This window comes from Nannospalax galili, unplaced genomic scaffold, assembly GCF_000622305.1.
Source record: "Nannospalax galili isolate Female #2095 unplaced genomic scaffold, S.galili_v1.0 scaffold1055, whole genome shotgun sequence".
NCBI classification, from domain to species: Eukaryota; Metazoa; Chordata; class Mammalia; order Rodentia; family Spalacidae; genus Nannospalax; species Nannospalax galili.
The window spans coordinates 449,109-467,871 of NW_008337140.1; the positions used below are offsets into that span (position 1 = coordinate 449,109).

Here is an 18,763-nt window from a genome sequence, read left to right on the forward strand (position 1 = left end):
CAGGTAGTAAGTCAACAGGGAACTAATCCAGGAACAAGCTGTAGACCAAGCTCTAGACCAAAGCTTAAGTCCTAACAGTTTGCTCTAGTCATTTACCACATTAGGAGAACCAGGTATGGGGGGGCGGGGTACAGGATTGAGAAACAGTCTATAGATCATTCCTGGAATAAGCCATGCTTTTGCCTCTTCCAGTTCAGACTAAGGCTATTCTGAAGCAGACAGTCCCATTAAGCTGACTGGAGCTTATTGGGAAGCATAGCTTGGAAATTTCTTTCCTATGACTACCTTTCCTGGATACCTCCCTCAGAGCCTCCAGAGAAGACACAGGTCCCTTAGGAGCCTATCCTGGAAGTGGCCTTCTCTCCAGGTTTGTGCCCTCTCCCCAGTCATGCGTCCCATCTCCTTTGCAGCTGAGAACTGGGCAATAACAGCCCATTCCATTTCCAGAGTCCTTTCTGGTTGGCTCATATCCAGAATCAAGCTCAAAGTTCAAGAAAAAGTGGTAATAAGGAAACATTTTTTTTTTTTTTAAATCCAAGTGAAATAAAAGTCTCAAAAGCACTCAAGTGTCTTCTTCCTGGCCACCCCTTACAATATTTGTGGCTAATATGACCTTCCAGATGACCGGCTAAGAAAAACATATGAATAGATTCTCAGTGTCTGCTTTGGAAAGTGCTACAAAGAGGAAGAGTAGAAAGGAGTACTGTGCTAAAAATGACAGGCTTATGCAAGAGGCCTACTGAAGAAGACACTGCTGCCAGTGCTCCCACCTGCTCCCATCCTCCTCTGCTCTCACCACACCATTAATTCAAGTTCATTTTTATCCCCAACCCCCACCAAAATAAAATAAGATAATGAAAAAGACTAATGAGGCTACTTTGGCCACCTCATCCTACATCCATAACACTCTTGCTAGAAGTACCAGAATGAGTAAGGTCTGGGTCCTTGGCCTCCCAAAGCAAAGACTGCTCTCTACTTCTGCCCAAAGCTTCTTAGCTGTTTTCTATGACCCCGTGAATACACTGTTAAGGGAGTAGACAACAGAGTTCTATAGGTGGCACAACAGAGAGGTTATAAAGTCCAGGGCACTGGCTCTTTCAGTAGGGTGCTGACTATTACCTGTAGTAAAATTATCTGATTGCCAGTTAATATAAGACAGAGGGGGCTGGAGAGATGGCTTGGTGGTTAAGAGCACTGATTGCTCTTGTAGAGGACCCAGGTTTGATTCCCAGCACCCACATAGTGGCTAACAACTATCCATAACTCTAGTTCCAGGGGCTCTGACACCTTCTGACATCCATGGGTACTGCATGACACGAGTGGGTGCACTTACACACATGCAGGCAATAGACTCACACACACACACACACACACACACATAATAAAATATTTTAAAAAAGAGAGATTTAGGGGCTGGAGAGAGAGCTCAGCAGTTAAAAGTGTGTACTGTTCTTACAGAAGACCCAGGTTTGGGTTCCAGCACCCATGCCATGCAGCTCACAACTGCTGGTAACGCCAACTCTAGAGGGATCTGTCACATCTAGACTCAGCAGGCATTGCACATGTGTGTACCTATTCACATACATACACATAATTAAAAAAAAAATTAGTTGGCATGGTAGCATACACCTTCAATCCTAGCACTCAGGAGGTTGAGGCAGTCTTTGTGAGACTGAGGCCAGCCTGGCCTAAACAGTGAGTTCTAGGCCATATGGGCCTACAGGAGACCGTCTCTCAAAAAAGATTAAAAAAAAATTAAAAAATAAAAATACTCAGTCTCTCTTTACAGAAAGAGAGACTCAGAATTGGAGACTAGGGAAGGGAAAATGAAAGTTCCCCCAGTTGATTCTTATATACACTGAATTTTGAGACCTACTAGTCTGGATAAACCAGAAAGGAAATTAAATTGTAAAACTGACATTGAGGAAGTGACTCATGAGAGAAAAATAAGCCTGTTACCCACATCAGCCTCCATTCCTGGTAAAAACTTCACATCTGGTCAATGGGTATTTATTACATCTTCTGGCAAGGACCAGAAAAAGGTAACCAAGAAACAGCAACAGTATTAGCAAATGGAGAGAAAGCACTCCTTATAGGATCCCCTGGGAACTACTCACCTCCTCCAGACATTTCCTAAGAAGCTCCACTGCCCTCTCACGTGAGATAGCTGAAAGAGAACACAGGCCAACATGAAGGTGCTGTCCATCTCCTGACAGCTTGTGACTAAGTTTCAAACTTTTTCAGGTCTGAGTGCCACACAATTGTAAAAGGTAAAAAAATGCTCAGCCTTCTAGCCTGCAACAAACTTATTACATATGCAATGGAGGGTGCCCCATACCCAGTGTTCCCACAGCCACAAGCCATTGCAAATTGATTTGCTACAGAGAAGGGTAAGCATGACAAAATACTGTCTCCCCTGCCCAGCATCTGCCTCTGAAGAAGTCCAGTCACCTGCCTCACTTTTTTCATAGTCTATCCTTGCCAGCCCCCTTTAGCACAGGGCTTAAATCAATTCCATCTGCCCTAGCCAGCTGCAAATCAGGAAAGGGAGGACAAGGCCAGAGATTCAGCCTCTCTTTCCTAGTCGAGTCTCAGTTTAACAATGGGAAGACAACTCACAGGGTGAGACTAAGACTCTTCTAAACAGGATCCAAAGGGATTGTTGGTGGGCATTGCAAAGTGGGATGACACATTATGCAGTTAGGCTTCAGGAGTGGTTGGTGGCTATTTTGGTGGGCAAATCACCTGTATTACTGACAGATGCCAAACCTAAGAGGCAGTCACCGGGAGGCCGGGCTAATTCTTTTCCGGATATGGCCTGGAGCTTTAGCATGGCTGAGGTTGCATGAGAGGGTAGCACCAAAAAGAAAAGAGTATGCCAGGTTCCTAAGATATTGACAGGGAAGAGTGGAATGTAAGAAGAGAAGTGGTTATCTGTACTACATCTATAAAGCACTCCAGGGCTGGAGACTGCTGCTCTTGCCAGGTGTGGTGGCGCATGCCTTTAATCCCAGCACTCGGGAGGCAAAGGCAGGTGGATCGCTGTGAGTTCGAGGCCAGCCTGGTCTACATACTGAGTTCCAGGACAGCTGGGGCTACAGGGAGACCCTGTCTCAGAAAGTACAAAAAAAAAAAAGGAGTACTGCTGTTCTTGCAGAGGATCCAGGTTCAAGTCCCAGCACCCACATAGCAGCTAACAATTGTTTGTAACTACAGTTCCAGGGCATCTGACGCCCTCTTCTGACCTCTATGAGCACTGCATGACATGGGTGCACTTACATATAAGCAGGCAACAAACTCATACACATAAAATAATTTAAAAAAAAAAAAAAAGCTAAGAATTCCAAGGCCTGATTGTCCATAGTGGCTAAAGCTGAAGCTGAGACTGGGGCCAGAAGACAGAACTTCACACAAAAGCACTGTTCACCTGAAGTTTTGCCAAGCTGACAGTTTTTGGAGGTTTATTTTGCAGGGAGTGGCCTTTAAAAGCTTTGATGTCTAAACAAAGAAGTCTTCAGGTGTCATGCTGGGACCTGTTCACCCTCACTAATTCAAAATATATACATAAACTTCTTCATTTACTTGCACCTTCTCTGCAGCTGCAATGTCAGTAATTATGCAGGTAGACAAAAATGAATGCAACTACCAAGTCACAGAACCAAATGAACATGTTTACTCATGACATCTACTCCAGTACCCCTTTAAGACAAAACCAAACCCAGCTCTCATGAGAAGAGAATCTCATTTTGGCTTGGCAAGGACTTTCATCAATAAGCTTTTTTTTTTGTCTTTTTGAGAATAGGTCTCCCTGCAAACACAGCTGGCCTGGAACTCACTATGTAGACCAGGCTGGCCTTGATCTCATAGAGATCCACCTGCTTCTGCCTCCTAAGTGCTGGGATTAAAGGTGTGCACCACCACACTCAATGACCAATAAGCTTTTGGAAGTCCCTCTGATCCATAAGAGAAAGAGCAGCTTCCAGAGAGGACCCATCCTCTATCTGAGATGCAGTTAACCAGCTCTAAGGTTGGGCAAGACTGAGAAGCAGCTGAGGGTAGGGCTCTGCCACTGCTGTCTCCCCAAAGTGCTGGAACTTACTTGGTGTGTAGTATCGGTCAAGGATACTAAGAGTCAGGAAGGCACCATAGCCATGAGCTGCAAAAGGAGCCTTAGCCAAGGCTGCCAGGTAGTCCATGTAGTAAAGCGCTGGCCCCTCATGCTCATCATAGCCAGCCAGGAGGAGGTTCACGTGATATGGGGACTGCAAAGAAAAGATGGGGCACAATTAAAGCTCAACAGCAACAAGGCAAATAGGAGTATTCTGGCTCTTGATGAGTAAGAAAATATTAGCAGCAACTGACTAAGCCACAGTGAAAGTCAAAGTGTAAATATCTAGAGGATCTCTCCTATGGTTAAAGTGAAGGGAGGCCAACTTGTTTTCTCTGAAGACTGGAACATTTGGTAAAGGAATAAGCTTTTATTTAAAGCCTATGGACAAGAATCTGATACAGGGATGTCAAGAAGGCTCAGGGGTTGTAGACTCCTGTTACTTCCAGAGTTAAATCTAGTGATTTTGATGTATGTGATTGAGACCTACTGAATTTCCATTCTTTCCCTCCTTAATAATTATAGAACATATAGTTTACTATTTGATATTTTGGTCCAGATCCTAAGCCTGAACTAGTGTTAGGGTGGTTGGGGGGGGGGGGGTCTTTTTTTTTTTTTGAGACCTGTAGCCCCAGCTGTCCTGGAATTTGCTATGTAGACCAGGCTGGCCTTGATCTCACAGAGATCCATCTGCCTCTGCCTCCCAAGTGCTGGGATGAAAAATGTGTGCCACTACACCTGGCATAAATGTTAACATTTAAAAATATGTATATATTAGCCGGGTGTGGTGGTGCACGCCTTTAATCCCAGCACTCAGGAGGCAGAAGCAGGCGGATCGCTGTGAGTTCAAGGCTAGCCTGGTCTACATAGCAAATTCCAGGACAGCTGGGGCTACAGGGAGACCCTGTCTCAAAAAGACCAATATATATATATATATATTATGTATATATGTTTTGTTTGTATGTTTATGTGCATGTGCCACAGCATGCATGTGGAAGTCAGAGGATAACTCTGTGGAGCTGGTTCTCTCCCTCCACCATATGGGTCCTGAGGATTGAACTCAGGCTTGGTGGCAAAAGCCTTTACCAGCTGAGCCATCTTACCGGGCCCTAAGCATCTGTTTTTTTATGTGCAAAACTGAGTTAATACTACCTCTTCCTATCTTCTAAGGCAACAACAACAAAAAACAACATAGAAAAGCCCAAATACTGAGGAAAAAAAAGATGCTACCTAAATTCCTAGGTAGCATTCCTAGGTATTTATTATCTACATCCTAACTTCCTTTAATTTACCCTTTAAACAACAAAAGCAGATCTGTTAAAATTAACTAAATCATATATATATATATATAAACTAATAATAATAATAATTATTATTATTATTTTTGAGACAGGGTCTCCCTGTAGCCCCAGCTCACCTGGAACTTGCTCTGTAGACCACAGGTTGACCTTGCACTCACAGAAATCTGCCTGCCTCTTCCTCCCCAGAGCTGGGATTAAAGGCACGCGCCACCATGCTCAGCAAAACTAATAAATTTGTTTTGTTTTGGTCCTTTTTTTGAGACAGGGTCTCCCTGTAGCCCCAGCTGGCCTGGAACTCACTATGTAGACCAAGCTGGCCTTGAACTCAAAGAGATCTACCTGCCTCTGCCTCCCCAGAGCTGGGATTAAAGGCGTTTGCCACCACACCTGGCAAGACTAATATTTTTTTTTAATTTTGTTATTTTTATTTTATGTGTATCCATGTATTGCCTGCATGTAGGTAAGTGCACCCATGTCGTGCAATGCCCGTGGAGGTCAGACGAGGCTGTCGGATTCCCTGGGACTGGAGTTACGGTCAGTTGTTAGCTGCCATGTGGGTAATGGGATTTGAACCTGGGTCTTTGACATCCTGTGTCCCACTGACTTGGCACAGCCTTCTTCCTTTATAAAGTACATAAGATAAGCTGAGTAAATCCCTCAAAGACATGGCTAACTCATGCCATAGTGGGGATTTGAACCCATACTGCTGCCAATGATGAACAGGGTCATGGTTCTTTTTATTTTTATTTTTTGGTATTTTTGAGACAGGATCTCCCTCCCTGTAACCTCAGCTGACCTGGAATTTGCTATGTAGACCGGGCTTGCCTCAATTTCACAGAGATCCACCTAACTTTGCCTCCCCAGTGCTGGGATTAAAGGCGTGCGCCACCATGCCGGCCAAGAGCAGTGTTCTTAACCACTGAGCCATCTTTCCAGCCCCAAGACTAATCATTTTTTTTAAAGAGTGAAAACGGGGGGGGGGGGGGGGGGGGGGGGAGAGTGCAGCAGTTAAGAACACTGACTGTTCTCACAGAAGACCCAGGTTCAAATCCCATGGCAGCTAACAACTGTCTGTAACTTCGGTCCCAGAGGATCCGACAGCCTCTTCTGACCTCCAAGGGCACTGCACAACATGGGTGCAATTACCTACATGCAGGCAATACATGCATACACATAAAATAAAAATATTTTTTAAAAAAGAGTGAAAACAGTACTTCAAAATCTGACATACACAGAATATTGTACTGTTCTTAAAGCTAAAATTAGGAAAGGGAATGGGGACGAGAGAAGGAAGGAGAAGGAAAAAAATAGCAAAGGATTTTTAATTGCTTTTCTTATAATACAGATTCTTACCTATCACAAAGTTTAATCTTTTTTTCTAAGAGCATAGCTCACTCCTCCCAACTTAGTGGCCAGAACACCCATTGCATGGTTAACCAAAACAATTTTACCAAGTTGCATGGTATATTAGGAATCCACCCAGATACCCAAAGAGGGTTTGGACGGCAGTGAAGCTCTTGGCCATACTATGAAGCAAAATCACGTTTTAGAACAATTCATGTTACTCAAAAGCTACTATCAGAAAATTTTACAGGAAGCCCCATGTAAACACAATTCTAGAACCGACTGTATTGTATATTTGATCCCTAAAAATATAGTTTATTTATCCTTAAGCATCTGATATACACACTCACTGAAGTTGGAATTCAGAAATTACAACTCTTGGGTATAGAAGATAACTCACAAATATTGTGTGACTTCGAATTACCAACTTTTGCATGTGTGAGATGCTTAAGCATAAATAAATGGTGTTATCTAGACTAATTAAATCAATACATCTGTGTAACAACTTGCAGTTTCTGAAATTCTTCTGACAATGCTCCATCAAAGATCTTTGGCTCACACTAGTTTTTAAAATTTCAAATAAACTCTTGTATACTGTCATTCTCTCGTTCCCCTGAGAATTGTGAATTCAAAGTGACAAAGTCATGTTTATAGATTTCTTGACTTGTATTTCTTCATATTCTGGTTTCATAATTGTTTTCCTAGAATAAGATAATTCATTCATTTTTTTGTGCTATTCTTGGCAGTTCTATGAGAAAATTAAAAGCTATAAATTCCTACAATTTTATTCTATTCTAACAGCATACAAAAGTGTGACTGCTTATGGCATGATTAGAAAAAAAAACAGTACACAGACGACAACTCATTCAAATATTTTGCATACTATAAAATATACTATAATCTATATGAAAGCAAGAGTATCTGTCTCATTCAATGATGTATACAGCACATATTCAACAAATATTTGAATGAGTACTAATAATCACACCAGAGAACATTTCACATGTGGTTAATGCATAATATCACAAAAAAGATTAAGAAAACCATTAAACCAAGGTTACAATGTGATAGACTCTATCTCTGCGAAGAGATTCAAGTTTAAGTCAAATGCCTGCATCTCCAGGCCTGTTTCCTCTCTTGCAGATGTGTCCATCCTAAGTGTTAAGTATCACTTTGTAGTTTACATACTTTTCTATCAGTTCTCTTATTTCCTATGAATAGTACTAACATAAAAGAATCTTGGGGCTGAAGAGATAGCTCAGTGGTTAAGAGCACTTACTGATCTTCTAGAGGACTTGGGCTCAGTTCCCAGAACTTACTTGGTGACTATACCCATCCCTAACTCCAGAACCAAAGGATCTCATGCCTTCTGACCCCAAAAGGCACCAGGCACGCACATAGTACACCTATATATATGCAGGCAAAACACTCATATACATAAAATAAAAATAAAATTTATTTATTATTATTATTATTATTATTATTATTATTATTATTTGTCGTTGTTTGTTTGCTTGAGATAGGGTCTGCCTGTAGCCCCAACTGGCCTGGAACTCGCTATGTAGACCAGGATGGCCTTGAATTCATAGAGATCCACCTGCCTCTTCTGGGATCAAAAGCGTGCGCCACCATGCCCAGCAAAATAAAATACTTTTTTTTTTTTTGGTCTTTTTTTTGAGACAGGGTCTCCCTGTAGCCTCAGCTGTCCTGGAACTCACTATGGAGACCAGGCTGGCCTTGAACTCACAGAGATCCACCTGCCTCTGCCTTCCGAGTGCTGGGATTAAAGGCGTGCACCACCATGCCTGGCTATAAAATACTTTTTTTAAAAAAAGAAATCTAAAGCCAGGTGTGGTAGCACACACCTTTGATCCCAGCACTCAGGAGCCAGAGGCAGATGGATCTCTGTGAGTTTGAGACCAGCTCAAAAAAAAAAAAAAAAAAAAAAAAAAAAAAAAAAAAAAAAAAAAATTATTCTTGATAAACGAAATACCAATAATGACAGAATGACCAAAATCCTGTCTTTTACAAAGTAACCTCTAGTCTGTGAAAGATACGAGACAGTTAGGTCCACCAGCGGAGATCTGTATATTTACATGACCAGGAATCTTCCACAGCAAAGGTCAAATGAATAGTATATATTTTTTTCCAACTAACACAAATATTCAAATGTTGATCTAGTAAATGAACCCAAACATTTAGTTAAGGTACTCTATTCAATGGCCTGAGGATCACCATAAATGGTTTACACATACCAATGTGAGTATATGATCTACAAAAACAAGTTGTGTATGATATACAAAGAAAAACTTCCTGAGGACTCAAAAATGAGTTTTAGGGGTTGGGGATTTAGTTCAGTGGTAGAGCGCTTGCCTAGCAAGTGCAAGGCCCTGGGTCTGGTCCTCAACTCCAAAAAAAAAAAATTAATTTTAGCCTATAGAATGTAGAATAAAGGTACTACAAAATTTTGCTTTTTTTGTTTTGTTTTTTTGACACTCCTAGCTGGCTTAGAACTTACTATGTGGACCAGGCTGGCCTTGAACTTGCTGTGAATATCATGCTTTTGCCTCCCAACTGCTAAAAATTTTGCCTCTTACTAAAAATGTGTGTTGGAGGACTAGGCAAATGATCCCCCCCACAACAAGTACAGGATAAGCTTATTTACAAAGTGAAGTTCTCTAGATCATTTTGAGATTTCCTGGGGTTTAAATCAATACATGTAAAGTGCTCAGTGCAACACCTGATATACAGTAATAACAAACTGGCTACTATCACCACCCCACATTAAAAAAATATTTTTTATTTATCATTTTTATTTTATGTGTATGAGTGTATTGCCTACATGTGTAAGTGCACCTGTGTCATGCAATGCCCTCAGAGGGTGTCAGACACCCTGGAACTTGAGTTACAGACGGTTGTTAGCTGCCATCTGGGTGCGGGGAATTGAATCCTGTTCCTCTGCAAGAGCAGCTAGTGCTCTTAACCACTGAGTCATCTCTCCACCCCTCACTACCCCACTTTTAAGATTTGACTGTACTGTTAACAGATCTGACTAGATAATAAAAAGATCAAGAAGATGCTATCACAGAGAGCTGATAGTTACCCACATTTTTATGGTTGCCAGCAGGATAAAATGCAAGCTGGTATTAGCCAAAAGGCTCTTAGGTTCTTTCTGGAATTGAGATGGACAAGCAAACCTCTAGGCCTCCCTGGGGAACTACAGAACTGAGGTCAGTCCAATTGTGTCTCTTGTACACTTGGGGGTGGGGAGTATACATTGCACACAGAAACTTTTTTTTAAGTTTGATGGAACATTTCTCTCCTTCTAACTCTTGTGTATACAATTTCTTGTATATTTCCTCTATCAGGAAAAAGAAACACTGCAGTGATTAAGAAGAGCGTGAAATTCCATAAATTTTACAGCTAAAGAGAACAGTTGTGACAAATACACCGAAACAACAAAATCAGCGACATGAGAGTCTGGGCGGTGACAAGCAGCGGTGTGACATCTGGCGGAAACCAAAGTCACAGCAAGGGGGAGAGAGGTGGGCGTGAGGAAGCATCCCGCCGAGCGTGGACCCAGAAAAGGAGAGGAATTGACAGTCTTCTTTTGGAGACAGGCCAGCCTTTGCCACCTCTAATTGAATTGGATGACATTTCTATGACTGAGGTGCCTTGAAGAATTGTGGTTTGTTTGGGGCTGTGTGGCACCTTGGAATGCTAAGCAGTGTGGGAGGCAGACTTCTACTCCTGGTAGGTCAGTAATGTAGAAGAGGATGCCAAACCACTGTGGGACAAATGAGATGAGCATTTTAAACAATACAATGAAACGCATAGAATGGAGACTAGACTTTGAAAACAATACTGTGCCCACAGTTCTTTGTAAAGTCTTTATGGGGGGGGGGGAGCAGGGAATCAAACCCAGGGCCCTGTGCGTGCTAAATCCATGCTCTACACTGAGCTCTAGCTCCATGTTTACTATTTCTTAGTTCAAAAGACTGCTGAGATTCCATCTTTCATCCTATCTCACAGAAACATAGTTTATAGAAGTTTAAAGGACCTATTAGCTCAACTAGCTAACCCAGTATTCCTTTCACACATAGGAGCCTAATATTCAAAGACAAGACTGTGATTACCATGCAGGTCATTAGTATCAGAATTCAGGCTTCCCAAGCTCCGTCTGCTTTTCCAGGAAACTATTTTGCCTCCACAAAATGGAAATTAGTGTAAAAATGATTCAGTATCTAAAAGCCAATTTCATGCTCAAATATTTCAGAATGTACTGTTTTTCATACCAGCACCTATTGCACTCCACCTCACTTATCACACAGCATATGAGCAATAATATTTTAGGCTTTAAAAGGCCGGGCTGGCTGGGCATGTGGTAGTTCATGCCTTTAATCCCAGCAGAGGCAGAAGCTGAAGCAGGCAGACCTCTGTGAGACTGAGGCCAGTCCAGTCTACACAGCAAATTCCAGGCCAGCTGAGGCTACAGGGAGACCCTGTCTTAAAAAAAGGGAGACATGTTTAGTATCACAATTATGATTCTTGTATAAGGTCTAAAACTGCAGTATCAGTAGTAGCTATTTAATAAATTCGTGTGGTGATACCAGTACCTTAACTGCTTTGTCAATATCCACTTTCAACTGGATCAATTATTATTTTACTATTTTCAAGTGCTCTGAATTCTGAATTAGGAGCTGGTTTTCAATAACCAACAGAATTTGCTAGCTTTGTTGATTTTAAAATTCTAATTTTGCTGCTTTAATTACAGATTTTTTTCTTACAAATTAATTTTTATTTATTTATATATGTGTGTGTGCCATGTATGTGCAAGTGCCCACAGATCCTCTGGCCAAGATCCTCTGGAGCAGGAATTACAGGCAGTTGTGAGCAGCTTGACATGGGTGCTGGGAACTGAACTTGGGTCCTCTGGAAGATCAGCAAAAGCTCCTAACCGCTGAGCCACCTCTAGTCCCTTTATTTCCAGAATTAAAAAAAAAATTGTGCGTCCATGTCCATGTGTGTATCCATGTCTGTGTCTGCATGCCTGCGTGTGTGTGCGCGTGCATGTGTGTGTGTGTGTGTGTGCGCGCGCGCGCGCACGCGCGCCAGAGGACAACTTGTGGGATTTCTTTCTATCTTGTGGGTTCCAGGAACCAAACTCAGATCACCAGGATTGGCAGCAAGTGCCTTTACCTGCTGAACCATCTCGCCAGCCATAATTACAAACTTTTGCACTTAAAATTCATTATTTCAGAGGGAAGCAGAGGGAGGAAACAAGCTAAAGAACTTCCTGTGCCTCATGCTTATAGTTGGAGAGAAAGACTTGAATCTTAATTGCAGGAAGGTTTGAATCTCCACATATGTTTCCACTGGTTTGACACCTCCCAAAAGGTTCCACACTCCCAAAAGGATTCTCTGAACCCATGCTAAGCTGGATGCAGCAGAGTGAAGCCCAAAGAGGGACTTGAATGGAAGATCTACTAAGAGTGGAGAAAGAGAAATGGAGAAAATTCAGAGAAGAAACTGAAACTACACACATCAGACAGCAACCTTGGTACTCAGTGGAGTCATGACTGTGAGTATTCTTTTTTTTTTTTTTTTTTCCGGTCTTTTTGAGACAGGGTCTGCCTCTGTCTCCCGAGTGCTAGGATTAAAGGTGTGTGCCACCTCGGCTGACTGTGAGTAGTCTATAGAGTCAAATTCACTACTAAAAAATAAAATGAAGATTCTGCAACCAAAAAAAAAATCATTATTTCAAACTGCCAATTATTGTGATTAAGAACTTTTGCTTTCTCTAAAAGATTATGGTCCGTATTCCATATTTACATGAGACAGGCATCTCACTTGGCAGTCCAGGCTGGCCTTGAACTTGTGGCAATTCTCTTGCTTCAACCCGCAAGTGCTGACATTACTGGCATGAACTTCCACATCCATCCATCCAAATATATTCCTTTTTAAGAAAACTATGTGGCATACACCTGTAATCTCAGGTGGATCTCTGTGAGTTCAAGACCAGCCTGGTCTATATAGCAAGTTCCAGGCTAGCAAGGGCTACATGGTAATGAGACCCTATCTTGGAATGGGGAAGCGGAAGGGAAAGAAGGGGAGGAAGGGAAAGGAAAGATTAAACCATGTACAGATTCAAACTCTTCAACCTTTAAGCATAAAAGCAGTTTATAAAAAGCTTTAAGCAGTTCCTGTAAGACTGTAAGAGTTCCCTTGGGTTACAAGACAGGGTAATTATGAAATGGGTAGATATTACTCCAAACAACCTCACTTCTGCACATGGAAAGTGAATAAATTCAGTAAATGTTTAGTTGGCATTTTTGATATAAGAAGACACTGTGCAGGGGATAAGGAAGTCTGCATCTGGAAGGCAACTTTCCCAAGGAGGAGGTGAGTAGGAAGGGTTCCAGATTGAAGAAACAGTATGTGAAAAGAAAGAGAGAGAAAACAGCACGGAATGCTTATACTTATGAATAAGCGACACACAGACCTAGGGAATTAGGTGATTTCAGAAGAAAGCAGAGGAACTAGGATGGTATTATCACTGGTAACCTAGGGATGAGATTAAACTTCGGGGGCTTTGGATGTGTCTTGGTAGAGTGCTTGACTAGTATATACAAAGTCCTGGGTTCGATCCCTAGCACAGCATAAACCAGGTGTGGCGGTACACGCCTGTAATGCCAGCAGCTGGGAGAAAGAAGGAGTGATTCAGGGGTGTCTTAGGAAACACAGAATTCAAGGCCAGGCTAAGCTTCATAATGTAAGAAGAACCTTTTTTTTTTTTTTCTTAATTTTATTATTTTTATGTGTATGCATGTATTGGCTGTATGTAGGTAAGTGCACCCGTGTCATGCAAAGCCCGCAGAGGTCAGAAGAGGCTGTCAGATCCCCTGGGACTGGAGTTACGGACAGTTGTTAGCTGCCATGTGGGTGCTGGGATTCGAACCTGGGTCTTCTTCAAGAACAACCAGTGTTCTTAACTGCTGAGCCATCTCTCCAGCCCCAAGAAGAACCTTTCTTAAAAACAAAAGAAGCAGGGCTGGAGAGATGGCTCAGCAGTTAAAAGCACTGGCTGCTCTCTCAGAGGAACTGGGTTCACTGCCCAGCGCACACAAGGTGGCTAACAACTGTCTGTAACTGCAGTTCTAGGAGATTTGACACCATCTTCTGGCTTCTGCAGGTATTGCATGGATGTATACACTTTTTTGGGGGGGGGTCTTTTTGAGACAGGACCTCCCTATAGCCCCAGCTGGCCTGGAACTCATTATGTAGACCAGGCTGGCCTTGAACTCACAGAGATCATGAGTACTAGGATCCTGGCTTGCATGTGCACACTTATATACACACAGGTGAAATACTCATATACATAAAATAAAAATAAATAAATTTTAAAAATAGAGTACATGGAGCTGGGCGTGGTAGCCCATGCCTTTAACTCCAGCACTTGGGAGGCAGAGGCAGGGCAGGCGGATCTCTTTGAGTTCAAGGCCAGCCTGGTCTACATAGCGAGTTCCAGTCATCTGGGGCTAAAGGGAGACCCTGTCTCAAAAAGACCAAAAAAAAAAAAAAGAAAAAATAGAGAACATGAACTTCAATGTGTAAACCATGGAGGAGCCAGCAAAAATTTACTACTCCCACCTTTCTACCCACACAAGCCCACTCCATGGCTCACAGTGATTCCCCTACCCCTCTAATAAAGAGAAGACTTTTAAATAGGAAAAATAATATAACATATTGTCATTTTATCATGGTAACTGAAATCTTATATGTAAGATGAACTGGGCTCAAACAGAAATAAAGGGAGAACATTTGATACCTCAGCAGTCTAGACGAAAGATAAGGACTAAGCTATGGCAGAAACAGAAGGGGAGGGGTGGGGAGATACAGAATATGAGGCCTTTAGAAGGTAAACTGGTAAGACTGAGTAACTAGAGGAACAGAAATTGTAAGGGAGGAGTTAAGATTTTCAATAAAGGGAAAGTAACATTATAAATGTGAAGAACAATATGAACCCAATGAGACTAAACACAGCTGTTCAGAGGCAGCTAGAAAGAGAAGACAGAGTACAGCCAAATCAGTGAGACTGAGTAAAGAGGCAGCCAGTTAGGAGGTTTACTGACATCAACCATACACTTTCTCATTCTGACATGTGGGAGACAGCAAAGGAAGCAATTACACAGGACACATGGCAGAGGTATATAGGTTGCTGTAACAGCACAAGGTTGAGGGAGACCCTTATGTGAGGGAATGGGGTAGAAAAGATAAAGTTTCCCTGATAAATGCTAAACTGAGTTTAATCAGTAATGAAGAGTTAGCCATGGCGAGGGTAGGGGTGGTTGGGGATGGTAGAGGGGAGGGATGACATCCAAGCATATTCCAGAGAGAAGATTGGCAAAGGCACAGGTATAAGAAAGAACCCAATTCGATTCCTGGCACCCACATGGTGTCTAACAACCATCCTTAACTCCAGTTCCAAGGGAATCCAATGCTCTCTTCTGACCTCCACAGGCATTGCAGGACACGGGTGCACTTACATACACATGCAGGCAATACACTCATACACACAAAATGAAAATAATAAATAAAATACTAAAAACAACAACAACAACAAACAAACCCAAGGAAGGCCAAGCTCCAGTTTATCTACTGGTATCACTAGAGGTAAAACGCATAAGGAGTGGAATCTGAAGACAGATCCTTCTCCCTTTTTTTTCATCTTGAGACAAGGTTTCCCTATAGCCCCAGCTGGCCTGGAACTCACTTTGGAGACCAGGCTGGCCTCAATCATAGAGATGTGCCTGCCTCTGAGTGCTGGAATTAAAGGCATGCACCACCACACCCAGCAACAGTTCTCTCTTAATCCTACGGAATAAAAGAGAAAAAAAACTACGAGTTTAAATTAATCAGAATCAGAATACTATACTGCGCTTAATAGAGAAGTTAAGCTGACTGACTGGCATTCTTCACCTTCTTCTGTTTCAAATAAATCTGTGTGTTGCAGCACCAAAATACACCTGTAATTCCAGCACTCAGGAGGACTAGACAAGGAGGATGGCAAGTTCCCAGCCTTGACTACAGTGTGAGACCATTTCAAAAAAACCCCAAAAACCAACCAACCAACCAACCAAACCAAAAAACAAAACAACAACAACAACAAACAAGCCTGGGGAGTGTTTGCCATCCAAGTGTGAGGACCTGAGCTCAATCACTGTTTCTATTCCCAGTGACAAGGCCAGGCATGACAGCATGCATCTGTAATCCTGGTGCTGGGGAGGCAGAGAACAGGAGGAACAGGAGGATCTTTGGGGCTTTCTGGACAGCCAGTTAGCTGGATCTTTGAGTTCCAGATTCAGAGTGAGATCTACCTTAAAAAACAACAACAACAACAACAACAACAACAACAAACCACACAAAAAAGACCCAGGCATGGTGGTACATGCCTTTAATTCTAGCGCTTGGGAGGTAGAGGCAGGCGGATCTCTGAGTTCAAGGTCAGCCTGGTCTACATAGTGAGTTCCAGGCCAACTGGGACTACAGGGAGACCCTGTTTCAAAAAAAAAAGGGTAGACAGCATTGAGGAAGACACCTGATCTCAACTTGTCAACTTCTGGCCTCTATGCACATGTACACACATGTGCACATACACATATACATTTTAAAAAAAAGACCCAGGGGCTGAAGAGATGGCTCAGCAGTTAAGAACACTGGTTGTTCTTGCAGAAGATCAGGGTTCAAATCCCAGCACCTACATGGCAGCTAACAACTATCTGTAACCCCAGTCCCAGGGAATCCAACAGCCTCTTCTGACCTCTGCAGGCATTGCATAACATGGGTGTACTTACCTACATGCAGGCAATACACACATACACATAAAATAAAAATAATACATTTTTTTAATAAAAATTTAAAAAGACCCAAACCAAAAAGACAATAAACTGCTTACTATTTGTTGGGGATGTAGCTCAGTGATTCAGAACTTTTCTGGCATATATAAGGCTCTAGGTTTAATCCATAGCAAGTAAAACAAAACGCCAAACAATTCATGTTTATAAACCCTCATGCCTGCCACACTGAGGATGAAGGAAGCATGCTTCAATAAAGCAAACCTTGGACTCTTGAACACTCAAAAGAGGTATGTCCTAACCATATTCTCCCATTTCTTTTCAGTCTTAGGTAATTTTCTGAAAACACATTTGGTATCTCTTAAATAGTCCACTTGGAGCCTCAAGTGACCTATCTGCATGTCTTACAGGGCCATGAGGAACCACAGCACTCATTTGTGTTAAAGTTCCTGAAAATAAATAGCAGGTACTCAATAAAATCTGAATCTTAGCAGCAAAAAACTTAAGTATTATGTATATCTCAATGTTTAACAAAAATAGATTTTAAAACCACAAAAATCTCAAAATATTTATCAATTTTATTTCTCTAAAGCCACGACTAACTTCAAGTTTGGTTGATTCTCCTATTAAAAGTTGTAAGCTTATCGTAATTAGAAGTTTAGAAATTTAATGAGTTGAAAAGCAACATGGCACAGATGCCTTATTATACCAACTAGTTAACACGGTATTTGTTTTCTACATTAATTTTACTTGCTAATCAAAATACTGCTTTCTCCCAAATAACATCAAAATAAAATTGCTGATCACGCAATGGCAAAACCAGCACCATGTTTGCAACAAGGCCACTTAAATTTTTTTTTTCATGAGCTGGTTGCTTCTAGGAAAATAGTAAAATACCATATTCCTTTAAGTGAGTTCCTAAAACACTCAAATGCAGAAGTCAAGCTTCACTACAGACTTGCAAAATATAAGGTATATATTAAGTTGTCTATACCAAGCATGCCCATGAATATCTATGAATTCTGAATGTTATAACTGATCCACTATCGAGTTAATAAACAAGATGGTCTTTTGGAAAAGAATATTTAGAATTATATACAACTGTGCATGTTTTCAGATATCGACAGTGTCTATATGGAGTAACAAAGATTTCCTGAGAAAAAAAAGAGCATTTAGGAGCCCTTCTGTTAAAACAGTGTTCCCTATTAACACTCCAGATCCAAAATATATCTCCCTACCTCTATAGGGGATGTGAATGAGTTCACTGCTTGTCTCATTCTTTCCCCAAATGCTCAAAGAGCAGCTACTGATCTAACCAAATCTGATCTCATATGCTAACTTCCTTTCAGCCAACAGGCTTTCAGAAAGGGCCACTGCTTTTAGAATAAAACTTGTCATCAATCTTCTTAACATGGACTGCCTCTCAAGTTTCAATCTCTTGGGATTCCTCTAAAACTCTCAGCCATATTTAACAAACCACTTTAGGTATCAGTTTTTACATGCAATGTATATTTACATATTTTAAGTTGACAGAGCCCTAATTTGTATACCCCACTAGTTAAACAGATAAAAGTAGGACTGAGGCTCTGAGAACTACCTGTCCCATCCTGAACCCTTGCAAATACTACTCTTACACACCATGTGCTTCCAGTTTTCCCCTTTGCTGCCATCTTTGCCTGTCAAGGCTCAGGTTAAGACTCTTCCTGGAACACCCTGTATACACAGGTACCTTAGCACTTATCACTCTGCAGTGCCACTGACTGTTTACTCCTCCTTTTTCCCATCCAAAGGCACACACTGAGCTTTGCACCTGTTTCCTTTGGTCCTAAAGTCAATGCAAGCTGGCGATCTGCTGAATCAATGAAAATTATAAAGAGCATGCTGGCTATGAGAAGCCACCCCTAGTTCAAAGGCCCCAGAAAGGGGCATGTGGGATTCTGGGAGAACATTTCAGTTATTCAGAGATTATAACATCCTTTCTCTTCCTTTTTTCTTTTCAGTCTGGCTAATGCTATTTGCTGTACTGTGAACTCCTTCCCTCCCTCCCTCCCTCCCTTCCTTCCCTCCTTCCCTCCCTCCCCTGAGGCATTAACACTCATTATCATGTTCCTCACAGCTGTGAGCCTAGAACACGGCCATTGTGTGCCTACAACCAG

The 18,763-nt window shown here is 41.8% G+C and overlaps 1 protein-coding gene across 1 annotated transcript in view; it reads right to left on the reverse strand.

Moving 5' to 3' along the window:
* Positions 1-18,763, reverse strand: part of Psmb2 (proteasome subunit beta 2) — a 36,383-nt gene that overhangs the window by 654 nt on the left and 16,966 nt on the right. Inside the window, exons 4-5 of the mRNA XM_008832115.3 lie at positions 4,100-4,262; positions 2,118-2,167 (exon numbers count right to left, since the gene is read on the reverse strand). Coding sequence (XP_008830337.1) covers positions 2,118-2,167; positions 4,100-4,262 — 213 coding nt within the window. The remainder of the gene's footprint in view (positions 1-2,117; positions 2,168-4,099; positions 4,263-18,763) is intronic.